We start from the raw sequence: 22,073 nt of genomic DNA, 5'->3' as shown, positions 1-22,073 counted from the left end.
GGGAGGGCACCGTACCCCCTTTGATTTTGGCATTTTAACATTAGCCCTATGGGCGTTGCATGGAAAGAATGGGGCCAAAAGTCGACAGTGCCCGCCCCCTCATTGAAGGTGTTCCGCAGCTACTGTTGGACGACAACTAGTGCTGGTCCGTCAATCATCATTATTGAATAATAGGTTATCCTGCGAATCATTCCGTGCAACAACTTTGTGGCGGACCACGTTCAATATGTCAAGTGAACCAGCGTTCGTTATAGCGCTTTGTGTCACCATGTACCATTCCAATTTTAAATGCACATTTAATTCACACTGCTTTTCTCTAATTCGGAGAAAAAGACTAGTTTTGGGGACTCGTCAGCTGTAACGTTCCATGCAGGTACCGATGGCTTTCACATACGGTGACAATGAATGAGGGCACGACATTGAATGGTGGCAGCTATTCACACAACTCAATCCAACAATACTCTTCTAGCTTTGTGCAACCGAAACACAGAAAATAGTTTCACACATTCCTCACTTGCATGTATTTTGAGATCACATCTGCACGAACCTGATCCTGGTCGATTCACGAATCTGCTGTATTCCAGCATGACAGTTCATTCGTTCAAAGACAGCTCAAGCAACTTGCACACATGTGCACACATACACGCATAAGCACGACGCGCTGAGGTGACGCGCAATGGTAGCATCGCCATTTTTCCGCTTTACAAGACACTAGTCTTTTTCCACCTTGTTCGGTTGCCTGCAGCATACCAGCACATGCTCGCCGTTCACAGTACGTGGAACCACGACAGCGTTACAGAGAACATCTGCCGCCCTGCACAAAAATACCGCACCGGAAGTGGAGGCACGCACATTCCTGACATGCTCGAGAGATGGGATGGGGCAGCTGGCAGCCTCCATCCTTTTCAAGAACAGGAAGCATTCCATGCCATCAACGGATAGGAAGCAGATGTTTTGCACACACCCAATGCCGAACCGTGTGAAGAGAGTGAAGCTGTTCCGCTTCATGGAACGGCCGTACTCTTCCGTGCAGCAGATGCTCCCGCCAATCACCGCACGACTGAAGTGGAAGACACTGGTATCCGCAGATACATCAATGCCATGTCCCTGAAGCAGGCGCCGTTCGTACTCCTGCAGACGCCCAGCTTTCGGAGAGTTCAGACCCACAGCGCTGTTGTCAGGCGACCTCATGGCACGATCTAAATGACTGTATACACCAAGCCACTTCTGGACCAGCCTGGCTACCTTTTCGTTGCACTGTTCATTTGATGTACTTTTCTTCAGGATCCTCAGCATCAAGAAGGTGTTTGCTGCCTGATCAGAGAGGTAAGTGGTTCCCGAGAAAAACTTCTTTATTTTCATCATGTACCCTTCAAAAGGAAAACCAGAGCAGGCCCAGAGTGGTCCCAAGTTCCTGACGCTCTCTCCTAGGTGAATGCACGCGTGCACGTTGCTAGACATGTGCTCATCGCCATACAACAAGCCGACACCCTTGTTGAAGGCCAACAATTTATGTGACGCCCTCAGCACTTCTGATGCCGCTACTTGTCCTTGAAGAAGGGCGAAAACAGCGCTCACCAGCAGGCACCAATGGTCAAGGAACCGAGGAGCCAACAACCCAAACAAGACTGGTACACTGTAGTAAAGGAGCCAGTTTCGGCACTCAGACGCCTTCCAGTGGGCAGAATCGCGAAGCGTTCTTGGAGTTCGAGATAGATCCTGGGGAGGTCTAACTGCCATCAACCGATCATCCGCTTCTCGCAAGCTGCTCCTAATCGAAAAGGGCGACGAGCTCCACTTCGATGAAAACCAAAGATCGAGAAACTGGCGCACGACACCCAGCAGAATCGCATGCATGTAATCTGCTGAAAAACTATCAACGATGTCTACTCCGCACTCCGCCGGCAAAAGGAGAAGGGGAGAGGCTGCTTTAACACCGTTATGGTGACTGATGTTCTCCTGAATAGCAGTCCTCGCAGATGCGATGACACTGGCATGCGTGCGCCTTTCGACATCCGTTCTGTGCTCGTAAATACGAGCTGTCCCGTCGCCCTTTCGCACCACAGTTCCCTCATGAAGGCACCACGCACACCCATATGCCCCATTAAACTGGTGGATGCCTTGAACCATGCATCGCGCTGGTGCATCACACACGATGGCTTGGGTCTTAATGATGGTCCGCATCAGTTCTGAACCTCTGCGCCAAGATATGCCATCGGTGCCCATTGATTTGAGCTCCGCAAGAAACGGCTTCGAGTACGTCGACCAAAGCGGCTTTTTGTCTCCGAGCCAAAGGCCACACATCAAGAGCTGTTCTTTCCTGGCAGAATAATTGAGCTCATTGATCTGGACCAGGATTGGCCAAAGTGAAGCACTTGATGCTTTATAGACTGGCAGCCCATCAAAGTTCCAGTTTATGGTGAGAAAGGGGATACCTTCGTCACCAGGCCGACTGAAACGCTTGCAGCGTTTTCCGTCTACTGCGTCACAGAGGAGGTCTGCGTCATGATCACAGCATATCATTTCTCGTGCTACATAGCCACTTTCCAGCATCTCCTTGATTTGCTGGCGCATTGGTATGTACAGGAAATAGTTTCCCTTTTTCAAAGCGTCTTTCTTAGAGAACGGCTGTTCACATGCAACGCAGCCATCCGGCTCGCCTTCTATGTAGGCCAAACAGAACGAACAGTAAAAATGTGTAAACTTCTGTTCACTTATTTCTTCCATGATGGTTTTGAAAAGTTTGTACCTGGACTCAGGCACGTTTCTAGTTGTCCCAAGCACATGTAGCAGGTCAAGCAAGTCTTTTACAGCAACTTTGGACAAGTTATGTCGAATGCTAAAAGCAAGAATGACACTCATCACGTCCCCGTCAGACAGATCACCTATATCTGGCACACCAGGTTCCGAACACTGCTCCTCGATGTCACCTGCATCCAAATCATCGTTATCACTGCCTGCCTCGTTGGCTTCCGGAACCTCGGTATGGGGTCCAGGGCTGAGAGACGGAGTCTGCTGCACCATGGCAGCATCGCCAATGGTTCCAGTTGTATCACCATGGCAGGGCTCTTCCCTGCTGTTTTCGTCTGGTGCCTGCAATGAAAGAGATGTACTGTTAAATGCAAATAGGTAGGCGTTTTATTTTTGCATACTAATGTACATACTAAGGTTATTTATGAACGACTTGGTTATTCCTATGCCACTTAAACATTCCGATTTTAACCAAATGTGTATCAGTTTTTGGAATCTGAAGACCTGAACTGAAATATATAGGACTTGAGATTCTCAGATTATATCATATGCCAGAATAATGATCTAAAAGGGATGCCAAACTTGTTTTTTACTTTAATTACGAAAACCTTAGAGAGGGGCGCATCAACGCCCCTGGTCGTGCGAGGGGAGGTGATGCATTTCCTAAACCACATGCCAAAGGCAAATGGCAATATTGACTTACAATCTGGAAGTCCTCAGACCGCTGTTCAGTTGTAGAACTCTTGGGCTTTTTTCTCCTCCATCCTGTCTGGCGAGACATTTGCTCATCAGAATCCAAGAACCTGTGAACAGTGAAACATGCCTGAAACAGCTGGAGTTGAACCACAATGCTGGGTAGCATTACCTCAAAAACGGGGCAAGGGAGACGCAACAGGTTCAACCAGGGAACGATTGATCTATGGCAGCTTTGTCTTATCACACATGTAAATCTATCATTTGTGTTACAAAGTTTTGGGTCTTGTTTGGTGTAGAATAGACTGGTGTGAATATTCATCCTGCTTGGTGCAAACAGGTGCAAATTTGTTATCTCAGATCCAGCCATATTTTGTAGTCTGCCCAGAAGCTGATGTTTAATTATTATGTACCAAAGCCTGCACGACGAGCTCCGTTTAGTCACATTTAATAATTTTGTACAGGTATTGACCTGAAATCATATGAAAACATTATTTCACAGGTTGAATATGTTGAGGTCCACTTGGACTAGTGATCCCTATTTCATTTGCTATGTTTTATATTTACATGTTTGTTCGCTCCTGTGAAATTGCGTATTCAAGATATATTTTGTACATAGAATCCAATGGGATAATTGATCCTAATTTATAGCTTGCTTTGAGGCGACTTTTCGCAAATGGGTTGCAGTACGTGAAACGCCTGCTATTTGATCGGCGTGCATTGTTTCCGGATTCTATGATAAGATTGAGGGAATTTATTTAAAAAATAGAATTTTTATATCTTAAACCATTTCAATTTCATAAATGGTTTTTAACTGCAGTAGGTGTTCACACCATGTCAGCCGTCTTCCAGCCAGAGCACAAATTTGCATGACACCACCTGGCATGTATCATTAACATTGGTTTGGATCATTGGCGGCGGAACGGGGAGGGCACCAGGGCACCAAGCCCCCCACCCCCTTGATTTTGACATTTTAACATTAGCCCTATGGGCATTAAATGGAAAGAATGGGACCAAAAGTCGACAGTGCCGCCCCCCCCATTTATTGAAGGTGTTCCGCCACCATTGGTTTGGATTAAGCAGCTCAAACTGGGATCAAATGGGAAAACCCAATGAATATGGGGATGACACTCTGAAGATATCGTATTCAGGCTTACCTCTTGTATCCGCCGCTTCTTTCTCCCACCATGATGACCGACAGAGGCAAAAAGTGCTAAGAAAAATCTGTGCCCTGTCCTGTGGTCAGTTGATGCCTAGCTATTGGACTCAAGGCAAATAGAATAAGCTATCAGAACTATGAAAATATGTTCAGAACCGTCAATCCACTCAATCTGTCTGTGGCCTCGGCACAACCCAATCTTGATCTCCTGAGCTACAAACGCGACACCAAGAAGCCACACCACGTGCCTTGCTGGCCGTGCTGGCCAAGGTGCTGGCAAATGCAATTGGTAGATTTGAAATTGTTTTTGACAAAAGTAAAATGACGTCATTGAATGAGCCCTGCGTGCTTGCTGTAGCCTTCCACTTGCTAGTAACTGTTTATAAATATAGCTAGTTTTTTGCCATCTTAGCTAAATTACTGCCATTATTTAGCATGTGTCCGCTTTTATGGATAAATGCAGTCTTATGAAATGAATTTTGTTCGAGTGTGGTTGTGTTGTGTTCATGGTCTAATGACGTCACCTAATTTATTGCTTCATAAGGTACCTTAGTTCTGAGCAGGGTGTTCTGGTTCTGAGTGAGTCATGACTGATATATTTGAGAATATTTTAATAAAATAATTTTTCTGGCTGCATGAAATTGAATTTAAGAACACGAAAAGGTATGATCAAACAAATTTAGTACATAAAATTGATGATCAGGATGCTTACAGAGTTCCTACTATATTTTCAACTACTTGCACCTACTAGCTTTCTTAGCCTTACATTTTTGCTATTTTTCTACAATTGAAGAGGATTTGTGTACTTTCATGATACGTTCTTATTTCAGCAATTACTTCATATGATATGTTGTTAAAAGATCTAAAATTAACCAGATAAAACAGTTTCACGGCTTGGTTTCAAGTCTAGGATCTAGTCTGTTGACCTGGGATGGCCTTGCTCCAAACATATAGGAACCTTGCCTTGCTTCTAATTGTTGGCCTTCGCGGCTTGTTCGCGGCAACGACGCTGGCGTCAGGTCTCTCGACGAAGTGGTTGTTGCGCGGTGACTTTAAAACTATCAGGAGTTATCAGTATTGCAAATCTTCCCTGGATTGAGGCTTGAGAGCATGGGCGCTTACGCATTGTTGCGATGGATAGAAGAGCCACCTAAGTGGGATGTAGTTCCTGTGAAGGATGTCAAGGGTCCTTTGGAAGAAGGGGCACGTGTGGAAGCTAAATTTGAACGGGACATGTTCCCAGCGATCATAGTGAAACTTGGTAAGTGGCTTTGTCCTTGATGAAAATAACCATTAACACATTACATTCATTAACTTCATTCAAACTAACCATATTGGAAACTAACCCTAGTTTGGTATATTTGTCGGGTTTCATGCCTGTTCATTAAATTGTAAGGCGGTTAAGCGGCTATGCATCAGGCTTCAGGCCTTCTAAACAACCGCTTAAACTAAAAATATTTGACTTACCATTGCCTGTAACCTCTCCTAAGGCATTGCCTTCGGCACTGCACTGCTTGTCACAAATATTTATATGACGTCACCATGTAATCTGACTTTTCACTCAACCTTGAAATGTATCTTCAATGCGGGAGGAGTAGTGGGCGTCTGTTGGTGATGTTAAATATTGCATGTGTGTATTGCACTTGGTTGCGCCATGAATAATTATCAGATACGAGCTCAGGAGGTCAAAATGTATAATGTGGTATGACTTTTATAGTGACATTCCTGATCGTACTCTTTCTGTAATAATACCCAGCCTTGTATACGACCTTGATGTAGCAGTTAACTAGACTAAATCTGTGTTGATTACAGGCTCACAAGCTGTGCTGAACAAAGCCATCCTCACCATCATTGATGACCAGCCACAGCAGTTGGCTCACAAGAGTGATATGCTGAATGAACAGAGCTCTTCAGTGGAGAAAGCTGAGAAGAAGGTAATGAGTCAGTTCTGCTTTCACTGTGCGTTCAAAAGTAATCATATGTTGTTGACCATGTCAGTAGCAGGATACTTTGTCCCCAGGATACGGCATATGATGATAGAAATAAAACATATATGTATATATTCCAGAGAATTGGGGCAGAATGTCTGAATGTAGGATAATAGTATACATATGTTAACATGTTTCTAAGCAGTAAATGTTCATTGGCTGTTCTACCATAAACAAAGAGAATATTGCAAAAATGTACTAGCCATTAAATGCATTGGCAGTGCCTTAACTCTGATGTGTTTTTGTTCTTTTTAGAAAAAGACCGGGAAGTCTGCGGTAAAAGAAAACGAACGAGCCAGGTCAAAAGCTGTCCTGGAACTGCTGGATGCAGATGAGCCCGCATCATCAGCCTCCAAGGTAAAGCTTTTGTTTTAATTTCATTGAAGGGATGTCGAGTCAATTGATTGATAGCTTATAGCTTCATTGTGCATTCAGTCTGAGAGTACGCAATAATTTTCAGGAATGGACAATTATTTTAAATGTGTTTTTAAACTCAATATTTTGCGTTAAAGTAATGTCGTACCATTACCAATAGGATTTATTAACAACTCGCGTTGGCAACAGTCCTTTTTTTTGCCAGAGTTTCAGTTACCCCAATTTGCTATCCCTTCATATAATATTCCTTGCGCCCCTCACGAATGCTTTTTTTCAGTTATTCTTGTGATATCACCTTATGTTCCTTACAGAATATTACACGATCGTGTATGATTTGATCATGGACTCATCCCATTCTTTCACTTGAATTTTACTTGGTTGGGGTGAATTTCAAATTCATGCCAACCTAACTTTCAGGAATGGTCACAAAATCCTTACGGATACTAAGCGATCCTTAATGATCCATCAGCAATTTATCATGCTAATCCTTAAGGACTCATGGTAATATCCTTAAGGAATGGATACAAAATCCTTACGGATTTTATACTATTCCTTAAGGAATAGCCTCAAAATCCGTAAGGATTATCGCCAATATCCTTAAGGATTTTGGTACCAATCTTTAAGGAAAACCACGGAGTCCTTAAGGACTATGACTGATATCCTTAAAGACATTGCTAAGAATCCTTAAGGATTTAGCCAATATCCTTAAGGATTTTGGTACCAATCTTTAAGGAAAAACGACAGAGTCCTTAAGGACTATGACTGATATCCTTAAAGACATTGATAAAAATCCTTAAGGATTTAGCTGAAAATCCTTAAGGATTTAGCTGAAAATCCTTAAGGATTGTCCGCAGAATCCTTAAGGAATCTCTAACCAAATCCTTAAGGATTATGTATCAATTTCGTACAAGGATTTTGTTAAGGATCGTCCTTAACAAATCCTTAGGACTGTCCTTAAGGATTTTTTCACTAGGGTAACCCCACCTGACCCAAAAAGCAGAACATTCAATTCACTTAACAAATAATGACCAGTTCACGTGCACTTTTGAAACAACGCCCTTTCAAGCGGTAACATTAAATCACACTCCTCCCCGATCCTGATCGAAACCGTACCGCATGGGAGCCCGCACCTGCCGCTGGGACCGCCGGCACTGTCCCTCTCCCTGACCCATCTCCTCCCGGCTCTCCTCTGGGAGACGCACAAGGAGCGGCCCTTCGTCATCTGCGGTATCACTCTGAGGCTGTTCCACGTGCGCCTCACGGGGCTGCAGGTGGCGCACATGTCTTGGCACCCCATCCACTTCCACAGTCTGCAGTGACACTCGCCCAGTCACCACTCCCTTGTTGTACCGATCGTCACATCGCCCCCGCGCCGATTTCACCCACACCGCATCTCCCACGCTGTACCTGCATGTATCTGGCTCGGGCTCTTCAGCGGGCTGAACCGGATCCACTGCCTTGACTCTCACTGTGTACTTGTACACCATGCTGACAGGGGTTGCTGCGTCGGTCGAGTCGTCCCTCGGAGTCGCATTGTACAAATACACCGCCTCCGGCACGCCACATCCCTTCCTCGCAGCAATCACCTTCACGGAGCGGTGATTTCGTTCGACGATGCCATTACCCGATGGTGCGTACGCTGCTCGGTACCGCACCCGGGTGCCCCATTCACGGACGAATGCCTGAAATGCGCGGCTGCGGAATACGGTAGCATTATCGGCCAGCAGCTCTGAAGGTGCTCCCCTCTCGTAGAAAATCGATGACATCTCCCCTGTGATGTACGCCGCGCTCTCACATCGCAGCTGGCGCCAAATCGCGAACCTTGATGGTCCGCAGTCCACCATCGTCAGATAGAGGCACCCCTGAAAGTGCGTGACATCAACTGCGACGCGCTCCCAGACAATGTCTACCGACAGCTGTCCGCCAGTCCACTTCTCCGGTGCCGGGTCGATCGACCGGCACGTCTGACAAGCTGATACAACAGATCGTGCCATACGCTTGGTGACCCGCAAGTTTGCCCTCTTGGAAAAGTACAAAGTTCTTCTGACACCTGGGTGTCCAGCGGCATGATGCACCCGCTCCACCTCCTTCACTAGCCCGGCTTCATCTTCGTCTCCTTCTGCACCCGCCATGATGCAAGCCGGACCGCTGCCTGCACGCGTGTCTCGCCACCGCTCCGGCACTCTGGTGAGCTTATCAGCTTTGTTGTCAGCAGAGGCCACGCTGTGAACGCTGATCTCCAGGCTGTACTCGTCGGCCAGCATCTTCAGTGTACTCAGCCTTCGCCTGATAAGCATTTCCGAGACGGCCTTCGTCTTTAACCGTGCTTTGCCGCTCAGGAGGTCAGTGATCCAATGGTACACAGTACGCGAATCCGTCATCAGTCGAACTCTCTTAGCACCCCAGAGGATGGCCATGTTGACGCCCTTCAGCGCGGCATCAAGTTCTGCCATGTTGATATGTGTTCCGTCGGTTGGTCGCAGCCAGCATCCGTCCTCCACCACCTCGCCCTCGATCTCGAGGACCACTCCCAAGGCCAACATGCTGGCGTCCGCCCAGACCGTCACCTCGTTCCCTTTGACGTCCCACTGACCTCTCGCTGGGTCATCTGTGTTTATTTGCGTCATTATCTCTTCGATCAGCCCATTCACTAAACTGTCCTCGATGACGTCGTCCCAAGCGTCCGCCGCTTCATTAGCCTTTCGCTTCAAGAACGACACCGCTGGCCGCAGCCAGCCACACACCGGAAGGTGTCCAGTCAAACGGCCGCAAAGCGAGAACACCTTGCGTTTCGTCACCGGCCCGTCGATCTCTCGGACGTCGTTGTCCCTCTTCCATTTGAGGTTGCCATGCTCTTCCTGAACTCGGAGACCGAGAATCCGAGCGCCTTCTTTTGGTCGTACTGGTTCCTTGCACTGGAGCCCAAAGGCTCGAAGATGTTTGCTCACATTTTCCGCGGACATCACATCCTCATTGACCAAGACATCGTCGACATATGATGACACTGCCTTTGCCACGTCCTCGTCTTGATTCACCACTGCCTCGAGGACTGTCTTCATCACCCTTGGTGCGATGTTCAGGCCAAATCCAAGTCGACTCAGACAGTATCTTGTCCCTTTGTACTCGACAGTTTGGTAAGGCCACAGAGATTCGTCTACATGTATCTGAAGGTATGCTTTCTGGAGGTCCAGAAGCGCTACGTTCGCTCCCATCTGACGCCATTCGCGGAGCTTCTCGTCACACACATCAACATCTGCCGTGTACGTGTCGACAAATGTGTTGATCTCGCGGAAGTCAAGCACGGGTCGCACCTTCCCTTTATTCTCTTGGACCACTGCCATGAGTGGAATCAGGCCTTTCGGGGGACCGTGTTCTTCTTCATCGTATTCTAGTAGCCATCCGTTCTTGATCCAGGTCTCAATCTCCTCTTCATAGTCCTTTCTGACCTCATCCGGCACAGTATACTCGCTCACTCCATTCTTGAGGCGAACTGGTGGCTCCTCACCGGACCACTTCCATTCCACTGTCCAGCGCTGCAGCTCCGCAGCGAAAACGACACGGAAGTCTTCCTTATCAACAGTCAGATCTTGCGGGTCCCCCACACAGCCACATGCTTCGTTCTCGCCGGCGAACTTTACCTCAGAGGGCGATCGCACCGCTACTCCCCCGAGAGCCCTCACTCCATCCATGCCGAGAATCGCACTGAATCCCAGCGGCTTCTTAGCAACCACAAGTGCATCAACAACTACTGGTGCCATCCCCGGAACCTGCACACGAACACCAGCCGTACCCGCACATTCCAGCTTCTCCCCGTTGGCCGTCAGCACGTACACGTCCCGCTTCTCCCAAACAGCGCAGAGTGACGAATGAATCACAGTGCGAGTACATCCCGTGTCAATTAAGACATCACAGTCAACTCCGTTCATCGATAGCTCCCTCACCGGCAGCGCGCCGTTCCATCTCAGTCCCGAGAGGAGGCCGGCGCATGGACCGCCTCTCGCTCCTCGTTTTCCGGGCACTGAGCCGCGATATGTCCACGCTTGTTGCACCGGAAACATCTCACCATGCTTGGACCGTTTCCTTCACGCGCCTGACATTCACGCGCGATATGTCCCAGACGACCGCACGCGTAACACGGCCCTCGCTCCTTCCTCCCACCATTGAAGCGCTGGTCTTGGCCGTCTCTTCCCCGTCGCACCACCATAGCCGTTATATCGGGTACCTTGCAGTCTTCCCGTAGGATGGCTCTGGCCCTATCCACGACTTCAGATAGAGTCAATGACTCCATGCGAGCGCCGGCCCGTAGCATTTGCTTCACAGATTCGGGTAGGCCGGCAACGAACGCGCATCCCATCCCTTCTTCGGAGAGCCCTCCAAAGAGGGTTGACAGCCGTTGCAAGTCTGCCAAATACACATCTACCGATTCTCCCGTGCCCAGCCGACGCGCGCTGAACATTTCATAGGCAGTGTATTTATCAGCGGCAAAGGCGCGTCGCAGAGCCGCCTTTACCTTAACCGCCTCTCTCCTGTCCACTTCAGGCAGCTGCCGATAAACAGCAGAAGCGCCACCCTTCAATCGCAGTGGTATGACTACCACTTGATCTGCAGCCGGTTGCTGAAGATTGCATACCATTTCCACCTTTTCGATCCAGTCGACAACATCCCCAGTACCGTCGAATTCTGGGATCAATCTCACATCGAAACTTGCCATAGTTGAATTGAAATAATGACTAAAACGAAAAGGAATGCCGAAATAGCTTGTAGGAATTTGATTAGATTTATCGTCCTTTGATCTCTTCGACACCAAAACTGTCCGATAAGTTATCTTTCGTATTAATGAACAAACATGATCAGTAATCACAATTGACACTAAGAACCATCGGATCACCAAGGCCGGCCTACGCCTTTTCCACACGAGTCTTCCACATAATCACTTTACTCATAAGTCATACTCCTCCCAGATGCCCCTAAGCCCCAAGCAATCTTCCCTTCTTGCCAGGGCCTAACCCCACCTGACCCAAAAAGCAGAACATTCAATTCACTTAACAAATAATGACCAGTTCACGTGCACTTTTGAAACAACGCCCTTTCAAGCGGTAACATTAAATCACAGGGGCGTTTTACCTCATGTGTTGTTCGGGCTACCCACTTTCTAATGTTTGGTAGCTGGCGAACAGTAAGTTTCTATGCCTTTATGTGCATTTTTCTCAGCAACTGGATGGCAAAGGAAGTATTCTGTAAACATTTGCATTGCAATAATTTATTATTTGGTCTTATGAGGCAGGTGAAAAACCTGCTCATACAATAGTGTCACAGCTGAACACCTGACAGGATGGAATGTGCTAACTTCAGAGCCGTGCCTCCAGAGGTCTAACGGACCTCTCACATAAGATTAAGCCAACTACCATGTTAAATCTGTAATCTAAAGTATGGGGCTACTTGCCCCAGGCCGTGGGGCGTTTTGCCCTGGGCTTGGGGCAAAATGCCCCATTTGCAGTTGCTTCACAAATCACTTTCTAGCTTGGAGTCCGATCATAAGTGAATAAATTTGAGGGGTGCAATTTAAAGTAAAATGTCCAAAGAACGCATTGAGCACAAATTTGGCCTTTCAGGTGATGTGGGACAAAATTTATGTAGCAAAATAATTTATCTGGGGCGTCTTGCCCCAGGCTACCCTATCTATAAATTTAGAATAACCGCAAGTCTTAGCAAGGCTCATCGACGAGGCAAGTCAAGTTTGAGGACATGACCTTGTTAATTAGCGTTGATGACCTCAGGTGACCTTGAATGTTCTTATAGTTATAAGACTTATTCATATAGGACCTACAATCTTTATATTTATTTCAAAAACATTTTAAACGTATGTTTTGATATCAGCTTGATGTTAACCCGGTCTCCACTTTAGTAAGTCCAGAGTCTTGTATGTTTTACGTCACATGACGTCAGGGGCGGATCCAGCTTATCCGTTTGGAGAGGGCAAATGTTTCCGACCCATTCGGCGACCCCGACCCACCGCCGCGCCGGTGACTTTACAACGCTTCACTACGCCTGCAATCTGCATGCGTGTAGTTCAGGGATTTCCATCTGTTATCAGCATACCGACCTAAATAATGAGCAGTGAGCGGTCAGCTCCATCCCTCAGAATGGTTGTGACGGAAAGACCTGCTTTTCGTCCAGATAGGCATCGACGCCGTATTATGTTTATCATCACCAAAAGCTTTGGGAGCGGAAAAGGATAGTCTTGCCCACACGACTCAGCTATGGGGAGGGCAAATACCCACTATGCCTTTCACTGGATCCGCCATTGCATGACGTGAAATGGTAGAATGTATCCCAAAACTTACCAATTCCTATTGTATGGTGCGTTATGTAACATGCAACGTGCACGTAAAAGCACTTCATTGCCATACTAACTGACGCTTACTGCAGCAAACGGATACTTTTTCATAAAGGTGGACAGCACTAATGATACCATTCCACCTACGTCGAACGTATTAATACTAACTGAAGAGGCCGATGGTAACCCTGCCGATCATCGTGATCAGCGATGCGTGCTGTGGCCGGTCTCATACAGTCACTTTTCAGTTCACAGTCCCATCGCAAACTGGGCACAATGAATATTTTATTGCGCTCCATCAGGTAGGTATTAAGATATGTTTATAAACTATCAAGCAAGCATGTGTAGCGACCATACAGCTCCAGAGCCCATCTATGAATTTCCTGCAATAGCCATGGAGTGGAAAGTTCCTGTTATAGACCTATAGGTACTATACATAATAGATTATACCGATAATGCTGTTGATATTTAAGAAATGTATATTTCATAGGAATGCTAGCAGTTTTTGAATGAACAACTGTCATTTACCGACATTGTCCGGTCTCCGGTTCCGGAGACCCTTTGCTTTCTTCTCGCGACACATGAAAATGCAACTGGCACGTGTCGTGGGGGGTCGTGCCGTCAGCTGATTACGCCCCAGGGTACGGCAGGTCGCACACAGGTCGGCGACCTTCCATTGGCCACCAACTCGTCACAATAGACGAGAGAATGAACGAGGAGTACTAGTATTTTCCCTTAACGCACGCTAGAGCCCGTCCCATGGCTCAGCAGGAACAGACATGACTCATTCAAAAAAGTGTTCACCCCCAACACCGGCGCACTCAGGCGCAGCTGAAATTTTGAGGACACATAGACAACTCCTTGACCTACAGTGTGGTGGTAGTCTGAGACCGTACACTAGCGTACAATTTTTTGTAGCTCTAAAAGAACATTGACATTTTTCAAAAAAGTGTGCCAATGTAAGGGCTGACGAAAATCAATAAATGTAACACCTATATGCATTATAATTATATAAATTATGACTCATTACAAAGCCAAAAGTTCGCGCTATCGTTTGGTACCCAAATTATATAGTTTTGTCAATCCAAAGCTCGAAGATGTTGACGTGAATCAAGGCGACTGTTTCTGCGTTTGTTCGCCGAAGTTTAGCTTTTGAGAGTTGTCTGACTTTGTTGTACATTTTCAGCCCTTTTAAAAGTAAAGAGAAGAGAATAAAAGCTTCCGTCGTTAAAGATGCTCTGATCATTTTTGAACACGATAGTGGCCAAATGAAAACGTTTAAAAATAGTAGATATTTCGCGTCCTGGCCAGTTTTTGGCCAGAGTTAAAACACGGTGCAGTGGTAGCCTGCTCCCCTGGCCCGGGCGGCCGGGATGGTGGGTAGCAACCGTTGGGAACTGCACCTATATTCGACACCCCGCATCGTTATGGACAGTTTAGGTATCCAGGCAGCCGGGCTGCAACTATGCGTCCGTTGGCCACTTGCGGGCCTGTCGCGTCGCCACGCCCACAACGCCAGCCTACATCGACAGCCCTGTTTACCACCGTCCAGTAGCAGCAGAAAGTCCATCCACAGGCGCCGTGGAGCCCAGCCCGTGAGCAGTCATGTCTCCGGCGGTGCCGCGGCCCATACCCGTCCTACTCCTCATCACACTGGGGACGGTCATGGCCAGCATGGAGACCAGGTACGCCAGTGGCGCTCGTCGGTCAGGTTTCAAGCTGTTGACCGAGCCCCTGGAGGAGCGTCAGGCGGTCTCTGTCACACAGTGTCTGGCCCTGTGCGGCGAACTGGCCGGCTGTGTGGCGCTCAACTCAGGCACCATCTCCGATGGGATCAACTGCCAGCTGCTCGGTCAGCGCGCCTGCGACGGCCTGCCGCTCGTCGCCGACGCCGCCGTCGACTATTACGACGTGTACGACGACCGTCGGAACCTGACCGCCGAGACCCAGACGCCGTTCTGGGACGACCCCAGTTGTGTGGAAGGGGGATACTGCGCGGCAGAGTGTGCAGCGGAGGCGGCCGGTGAGTTCTGCGCTGTGGACGCGCACTGCAGCGTCCACCTGAAGCCCACAGGGGTTTACCGTTGTTTGAACAGCACCTGTCAGCAATCCGAGTCCGACGAGTTCTGGGAGGTGCGACCCGGCCTGATGCTGCCCCGCTGGCAGCTCTGGAGGATGGACCGGTTCGAATGGACCTGGAAAAAGCTGAAGCCGGGTACCTGCTCCCTCGATGTCTCCGTGAAGCTCGGTACTGGAGCAGAGGTCCAACTGGTAACCACCTGGAAGGACGAGCATGCTGGGACACGGCTGTACTTCCGCTTCACAAGCGAGGTCATAAACCTGTACTACAAGGACATTGATGGAACCGATCACGACCTTTTGATGGGAGTTGATACGAACGGCATGGTCAACAGCGACACCTACAGCCAACTGAAGGTTTCCTGGTGCGGAGGCAACATGGCCATCGGACCCACCAGCAACCCGACGCTGGCCACAGCATTCGCGAGCGTCAGCCAGCCGCTCGACTTCTTCACGGTGCACAGCGAGCACGCTGACTCGTGGATGAGGGTGGACTCGGGCGTGGCCGACCCATGGCTGTTCCAGGAGGCCGGTACCGCCACCGACGCCGTCATGACTGTTCCGTCCTACAGCTACGTCTTCCGCCGGATCGCCGCCACAAACGAGGTCACCGTCAAGTACGACTGCAAAGCGGCGAGAGATTGTATTGTTCGACTGCAGGGCAACGCTCACCTAGTGATGGACATAATTGTCGGTGGCTGGTTCAACGAAGGAATCGGGCTAATTTACTATGGCGACAGTGATATAACGTCTGGGTACCTCAGAACCGGCGCCATTACCAGCGATTCGGAGTTTATTACGTTCACCGTGCACTACAGCAGTGGCGACATCACCATTCACCAAAACGACGGTGCCATTCCAATCTACACGACCACGGCTCCACACCAGATTCCGGACATCACGCTGGTCGGCATCGGCGGCTGCTGCGGGCCAAAGACCATCCGGGTGGCCCGCTACGACCCGGCCTGGAGGACCGACACCTGGATGACCGAGGGGAGCGGCTACAGCAACGGCGACGAGCCACCGCCGGCCCAGTAGATGTCGAGACGGCTGAACGCCATTACACAGGGAGGGTGCAAGGCTGGCTCACCGAATAGCGCTTCATTTCAGAGTTCGACAAGTCGCACTTACCCCAACAAACTATTTCCGCCCATCACTTTCTCCGACTTGACTTAGGATTGGATAGGTATTTTGCAGTATGAGTAATTTGACCTTATCCTCAATCCTTTAAGTAGAATGTGATGACAAAAATACAATACCAAAACGATATATTTAGAGCACTGCTCTTTCTCAATCGGTTCGCAGGTTAGTATAAGTGCAAAAACACGTCTCACTTTAAAGTAACCAGTATCAGTGGCGGATCTACGTTGGGGCAAAATGGGCAATTGCCCCCCTAAACGGAAAACCTCTGGGCAAACATATCTTTTTGCCCCCCCCCCTAAAAAACTACAACTTGAATACTAAAAATATGGTGTTTGAAAAGAAAATGTGAAATAAATGGAGGGACTCGTCAAGTCGTCGGAAGACAGACCGATGCAGAGTTCACCATCTGGAAGGCACGGTGGTCCCGAACTCCGCCAAGTGAGCGGCCAGTGACAGCCATCAGAGCACTCGCTGCCTGTGACAAGACAGTGTTCCCAGCGCTATCAGCAATGCTGAGGATCCTGGCGACGCTACCAGTGTCGACTGCTGAGTCGGAACGCACTTTCTCGAAAGTAAACCTCACCCTGTCGGCCATACGTGCGACCATGACCGAGGAACGTCTGGAGTCGCTGATTCTGCTACAAGCACACCGCACCGAGCTACCAGCCACGTCTGAGGTCGTCAGGCGATTCCTGGATGGTGCAAGGCGTCCTCGCTGAAGGTGAGTGAGAGGTGTGGACACTTCATAAGTCCGGCTACTTATCTGACCCGGAGAGGGTGTCGGTGAGGATTAGTGATGAGTTCGGTGGATATTAGTGATGGGTAAACAATGTGGCAGTCAGACGCTGTGAAATGTGAAGTAAAGCTGCGCTGGTGGTAGCTGTAACATGGCAGGCGAGATAGAACTGGTTGAGTGAACGATATGGTTGAGCTACTGCCGCTGTGTCACTCAGTGATGGCCAGAAAGAACGGTGTACTGCGTGCGAACAAGTGCGAGATAGGTTTCTGAGGGGAATAACGTAAAGAAGATTACCAATCGCGGCTTTTTCATGAGCCATACCGTTATCTAACGGAGACAAACACAGAAAGGCTCAGTCAGAGCTTTTGGTTTGCGAGGTGTTGGAGAAGCTCAGTATGTTGTGGGAACTTAACGCTGTTCAGTGTGATTCCGTTGGCTGTTGCGCTGTGGTCCTATGTAGTCTGTAGAAGCATCGTTTATCTCCTCTCGAAAGTAACACTTATTGTATAGTTTTGCTAGCTCGCGAAGTTTAGTCCCAAAGTTAAGGAATGTTCATTGTAATTGCATCAATAAATACAGGACCGAAAACAAATGCGCTGTTCTTCGTCTATTTCTTGTTGGGATTCTTAATCGACTGATCTCATTTTCTATTACCGGAAACAACTGTTAATACGTTTAACTACGTGGCAACCCTGACTGCGTATAGTATCGCAGGTACGCTGATGTGGCCTTTGGTCGTGGGCATTTACACATGAACCTGCTGCTGCGACCCTTATCGGTCTCCGGATACAGAAGCCCTTGAGAACCGGCGCGGGCGGACCTTTCGGACGAGGTCTTGCCGAGGTGATGCGGGAGGTAGAGGACGGACCGTCCATAGCGCCGGTGAGCTATTCTCTAACTATCTCCCGGAGTCAGGGTGGCTGCAAATTTTTTTGCGCTGCCCTGGCTTGGCCGAACTGACAAAAATGTAAAAAATAAAAAAATAAATAATTCCCGAAATCCGAGGAGAAAAATAGGGGTAGCTCGTTTTTTTTTTTTGTTCCTAAGACTGGACGTTTGAAATTCTCGCCGACTTGCCTGGCGGCGCAATGTTTGCCCCCCCCCCCCCTAAACTTAAATCCTAGATCCGCCACTGACCAGTATAACGCCTTTTGGGGCGACTAACGTAGCGAGCGAGAGGCTAAGCCTTGCACGTGCAAAATTGCGAGGGGGTATGTACCTCCAACTGAGTTGTGCACGGCACCCAACTAACCGGTCTCGAGCGATGTACCAAATTTGAGCACAATCGGCCCAGCCGTTCTCGAGATCTCTGGGGCCGGTTCGAGATGGCGCACTAAGAAGCTAGTAAGACTAGGCGGCCAAGTGACACTTGAAGGTGGTGACAACTGACACTAAGCGGTATTTTGCACCAATCGGCTAGTCGTTCAGCGCGAACCGAAATCGCCTAGTGACACTTGAAATCAAGTGTCACTAGGACCTTAGTGCGCCAACGCGAGCCGGCTGGAAACCAGGGCTGCGGAGTCGATGGATTTTAGGGTGCCCCGACTCCGGCTTCAAAAATCGACTCCGACTCCGACTCCGACTCCGGACGGTTCTATTAAAATACATATCATGATATTATTGGGTGCCCTCCAGTCGCGATTGTTTTTCGATTCGATTCTATCACAATTGCATTTGCGATTGGAGGGCGTCTTCGGCGCCCTCCAATCGCAAAGGGCGCCTTCGGCGCCCAATGGGGGGGGGGGGCATGGCCCAGTGCCCCCCCTGCCTACGCCCCTGGCGTGGACTATTGGACTATTGTCCAGTCCGGCGTGCCCGAAGGCAGCATTTTGGGTCTTTTGTTGTTCGCGTGTTTTCTCGTTGATATCCCGAAGTGTATGAAGACTGGCTCTCTGTTACGTGCAGATGATGCTCTACTTCAGGCTGACTTAGACAAACTTCATAACTGGTGTAAAACATGGAGGCTAAAACTCAACCCGGTTAGATGTCAGACGATCGATCACTTTCACCCTTAACCCGGCAGTTGCTGGGGTATTTCGCCACCCACCGTTTGCTGGGGGGGGGGGGGGCGTTAAACGCCCCCAGCCGATAACTGGAGAACCAATAGGCGCAGCGAAACGCACGAGGCGGCAAACGAAAGAACGCCACGAGACGCTTCAGATAAGTACTTTAAAGTTGAATTTTGAGGTCACAGGTCGGGTCAAGGTCAGGTCAAACACCTGAAATCGGGCTTTCAGTAGCATGGACTTCAGGACTTCGCAATGGGCGCCTCTCGTCATAAACTCTGTCAAAACGGTGCAGAATCCATAATATAAGGCCTACAAGAGTGTCAGCTCCATGTAGGGGTCAGTAAAGCATAGGTCAGGGTCAAGGTCAGGTCAACCGGGTAGGCACATATCCCCGAAAATCAAAACTGATATTCGCAGCCTATGACACATGTTTTATGGGTAATTTGGAGCGTAGAACACGATGGTGACATTCATTTTATCATATGTGTACGTGTTTGGCTTAAAAAGTTCAATTTAAGAAATGCATGTATCATGGTCGTGAAGTAGTCACGAGAAATTGCCAAGATTCAGTTGAAGATTTTGGAAAATGCGGAACGATAATCAATAATCGAAGATAGCCATTTGATTGTTCATGGTATTGGCAGTCTAATGGCGTTTACGGCATGTCTGTATGTCTATTCTGTGATTTTATATGATTTTATGAACATATGCCGTTTTTGGCCGAAAACTCAGAAATCATGACGTCACTAAAACCTCGATATCTCAAAAATTTTTGCGACCGATTTTTTTGAAATTAGTCACAATACACTTCAATCAATTCCCTACAGGTACCCAAAATTTGGCGCCGTTTTTATGCTATGGCCCGGCGAAAAAAGTGGGGGCGTTTAACGCCCCCCCCCCCCCCCAGCAACTCGCGGGTTAACCCTATTCCTGGCGGGCTCCGCCGGGACAAGAAACTGGCGGGGGGGGGGCCGATTCGGCCCCCCTTCAGATCTCAAAAACTACACATCGCAGCGACAAACGGCGAACGGCGTTTGATAGGTCGTTTAAAGATCTACAACTTTTACATAAAACATTTTCAGGTCAGGTCAATATTGAGGTCACCAGAGGTCATCAACGATAAAATGTTTTGGAATTAGTTACCTATATACCTTTTTAACTAAGAAACATAGAGACATAAAACCAATACATTTTTTGTTGCTCTCGCCGAGGCGATGCGAAATAAGTATGTGATGACCTTCACAGGTCAATTTGAAATTTGACCTGAGGTCAAAGTCAGGTCATTCATCAATGAGGTTGTGGGGTATGGTCATGCTGCATACCAAACGACGCGCCTTGACCAGGCGAGCAGTTTGGTACCACTTACAAGTCTTTAGCACCATCATGTCGTGATTTATTTACAGAAAAAAAAAACGATTTATGACGTCACATGACCTCAGATGACCTTTGCCGGTGCCCCTGTCAATTAGCGGCACCAGGATCATCACCGATGAGATAATCTTCCATAGTACTGAAAGAATTGGGTGGTTTTGACTCGTTTACACGAAGCAGGAGGCGTTTCAATATTTTCCCATAGGCTTGCAATGTAAAGGTCACGAGTCTGGCCTGACCTCAGGTCACAGATATGAAAATTCTGAGATATACAAATTACACATACTGGTACCTTAACTAAAGCCTGAAGAGAAGAAATTGATCGGTCAAAAACTCTAGCTCTGGCGTGATTGCAAACTTTTCTGAGGTAGGGTCACCAAACCGCCTCTGGTGACCTGACCTGAGGTCAGATCAACTCAAAATTTTCAGAAATGTTGCGTAAAAGCCTTTTAGTAAAAGTCAGAAAATTTGCGCTTCCTAGCTTAAAGCGTTTGGGAGTAATAACCAAAAAACCTCAGGGGGGGGGGCTCCTGAGCCCCCCCCCCCCCCCCCGCCAGGAATAGGGTTAATACATCTCCCATTCAGTCGACCTACAGTGTGAACAGTCACGGGATCACTCGTCAAGAGGTACGTGATTTAGGAATCCTTCTGGACGCTAGGCTTACCTTTGCACAGCACATTGATGCCACCATACGGAAATATAATAAGATGTTAGGCCTAATAATGTGCAGTGGACAACTGTCTCAATGTCCCCGGCGGTGCCCCAATGTTGGAGCTTCCTCAGTGTTGGAGCGGTGCAGCAATAAAAAAAAAACACCTTGTGCGGTTGAGCGAATTATGCAGCACCGTTTTTTATGTGGCTTACATCAGACTCCGATATGGAGCCTAGTCTCGATTATGTGTGTCTCCTGAACCGCTTTAGTCTGTGCTCGATGAAGTCCCGATTTGTGCAGGCCGATCTTTCTTTCCTACTCAATGGGCATGTTCCATTAACTCCTCTAACTTCCTCAAAGCTCATGAAATCGTTCCAGTGGCTCCTCCAACCTCCTCAAAGCTCCTCTGAAACTCGCTTCAAACCTCCTCTAACCTGCTCCGAAATGAAAGATGGTTTTTCGGAGGAGGCCATGGACGACACAAATGGTGCGGCAACTACAAGACAGGTGCACCGTGCTGCCTAGTTATCGGTGTGCGTAGTTATCGGATGAAATTAGGCAAGTTAGCCGATATTTGAACGAATCTTAATAACCGAATATTAACCAAATATTTATATATATTATGAGTGAAATGCGCCAGGATTGCAAACATTTTCTTTCCACAAACAGCTGATACCTCCTGCGAACTGCGTTCCAGTGGTCACCGAAATCGGGACGAAATACGGCCTCCTCCAACCTCCTCAAAGGCCAAAGCTCCTCTCATCTTTTTTTTTCTG

The 22,073-nt window shown here is 48.3% G+C and overlaps 2 protein-coding genes across 2 annotated transcripts in view; one reads left to right on the top strand and one right to left on the bottom strand.

Moving 5' to 3' along the window:
- Positions 1 to 411: 411 nt before the first annotated feature.
- Positions 412 to 4,849, bottom strand: LOC122372406. Its single transcript, XM_043349588.1, has 3 exons — positions 4,602 to 4,849; positions 3,455 to 3,554; positions 412 to 3,093 (listed from the first exon to the last, which is right to left on the bottom strand). The coding sequence occupies exons 1-3, from the start codon at positions 4,631 to 4,633 to the stop codon at positions 712 to 714; spliced, it is 2,514 nt and encodes an 837-aa protein (XP_043205523.1). The 5' UTR covers positions 4,634 to 4,849; the 3' UTR covers positions 412 to 711.
- Positions 4,850 to 5,577: 728 nt separating this feature from the next.
- Positions 5,578 to 22,073, top strand: part of LOC122372342 — a 65,956-nt gene continuing 49,460 nt past the window's right edge. Inside the window, exons 1-3 of the mRNA XM_043349473.1 lie at positions 5,578 to 5,864; positions 6,416 to 6,537; positions 6,847 to 6,948. Coding sequence (XP_043205408.1) covers positions 5,714 to 5,864; positions 6,416 to 6,537; positions 6,847 to 6,948 — 375 coding nt within the window. The 5' untranslated portion in view covers positions 5,578 to 5,713. The remainder of the gene's footprint in view (positions 5,865 to 6,415; positions 6,538 to 6,846; positions 6,949 to 22,073) is intronic.

This window comes from Amphibalanus amphitrite, unplaced genomic scaffold, assembly GCF_019059575.1.
Source record: "Amphibalanus amphitrite isolate SeventyFive unplaced genomic scaffold, NRLGWU_Aamphi_draft 000004F_arrow, whole genome shotgun sequence".
Taxonomy (NCBI): domain Eukaryota; kingdom Metazoa; phylum Arthropoda; class Thecostraca; order Balanomorpha; family Balanidae; genus Amphibalanus; species Amphibalanus amphitrite.
Note: the sequence above shows the minus strand (reverse complement) of the source record. Positions and strands in the feature narration are given on the sequence as shown.

Excerpts from the sequence above, each read along its gene's own strand:
- LOC122372406 (XM_043349588.1), bottom strand. The coding sequence starts at position 4,633 with ATGGTGGGAGAAAGAAGCGGCGGATACAAGAG. Across the intron at positions 3,555-4,601 it reads AGAAGCGGCGGATACAAGAG|GTTCTTGGATTCTGATGAGC; the intron begins GTAAGCCTGAAT and ends CACTGTTCACAG. Across the intron at positions 3,094-3,454 it reads GGTCTGAGGACTTCCAGATT|GCACCAGACGAAAACAGCAG; the intron begins GTAAGTCAATAT and ends CTTTCATTGCAG.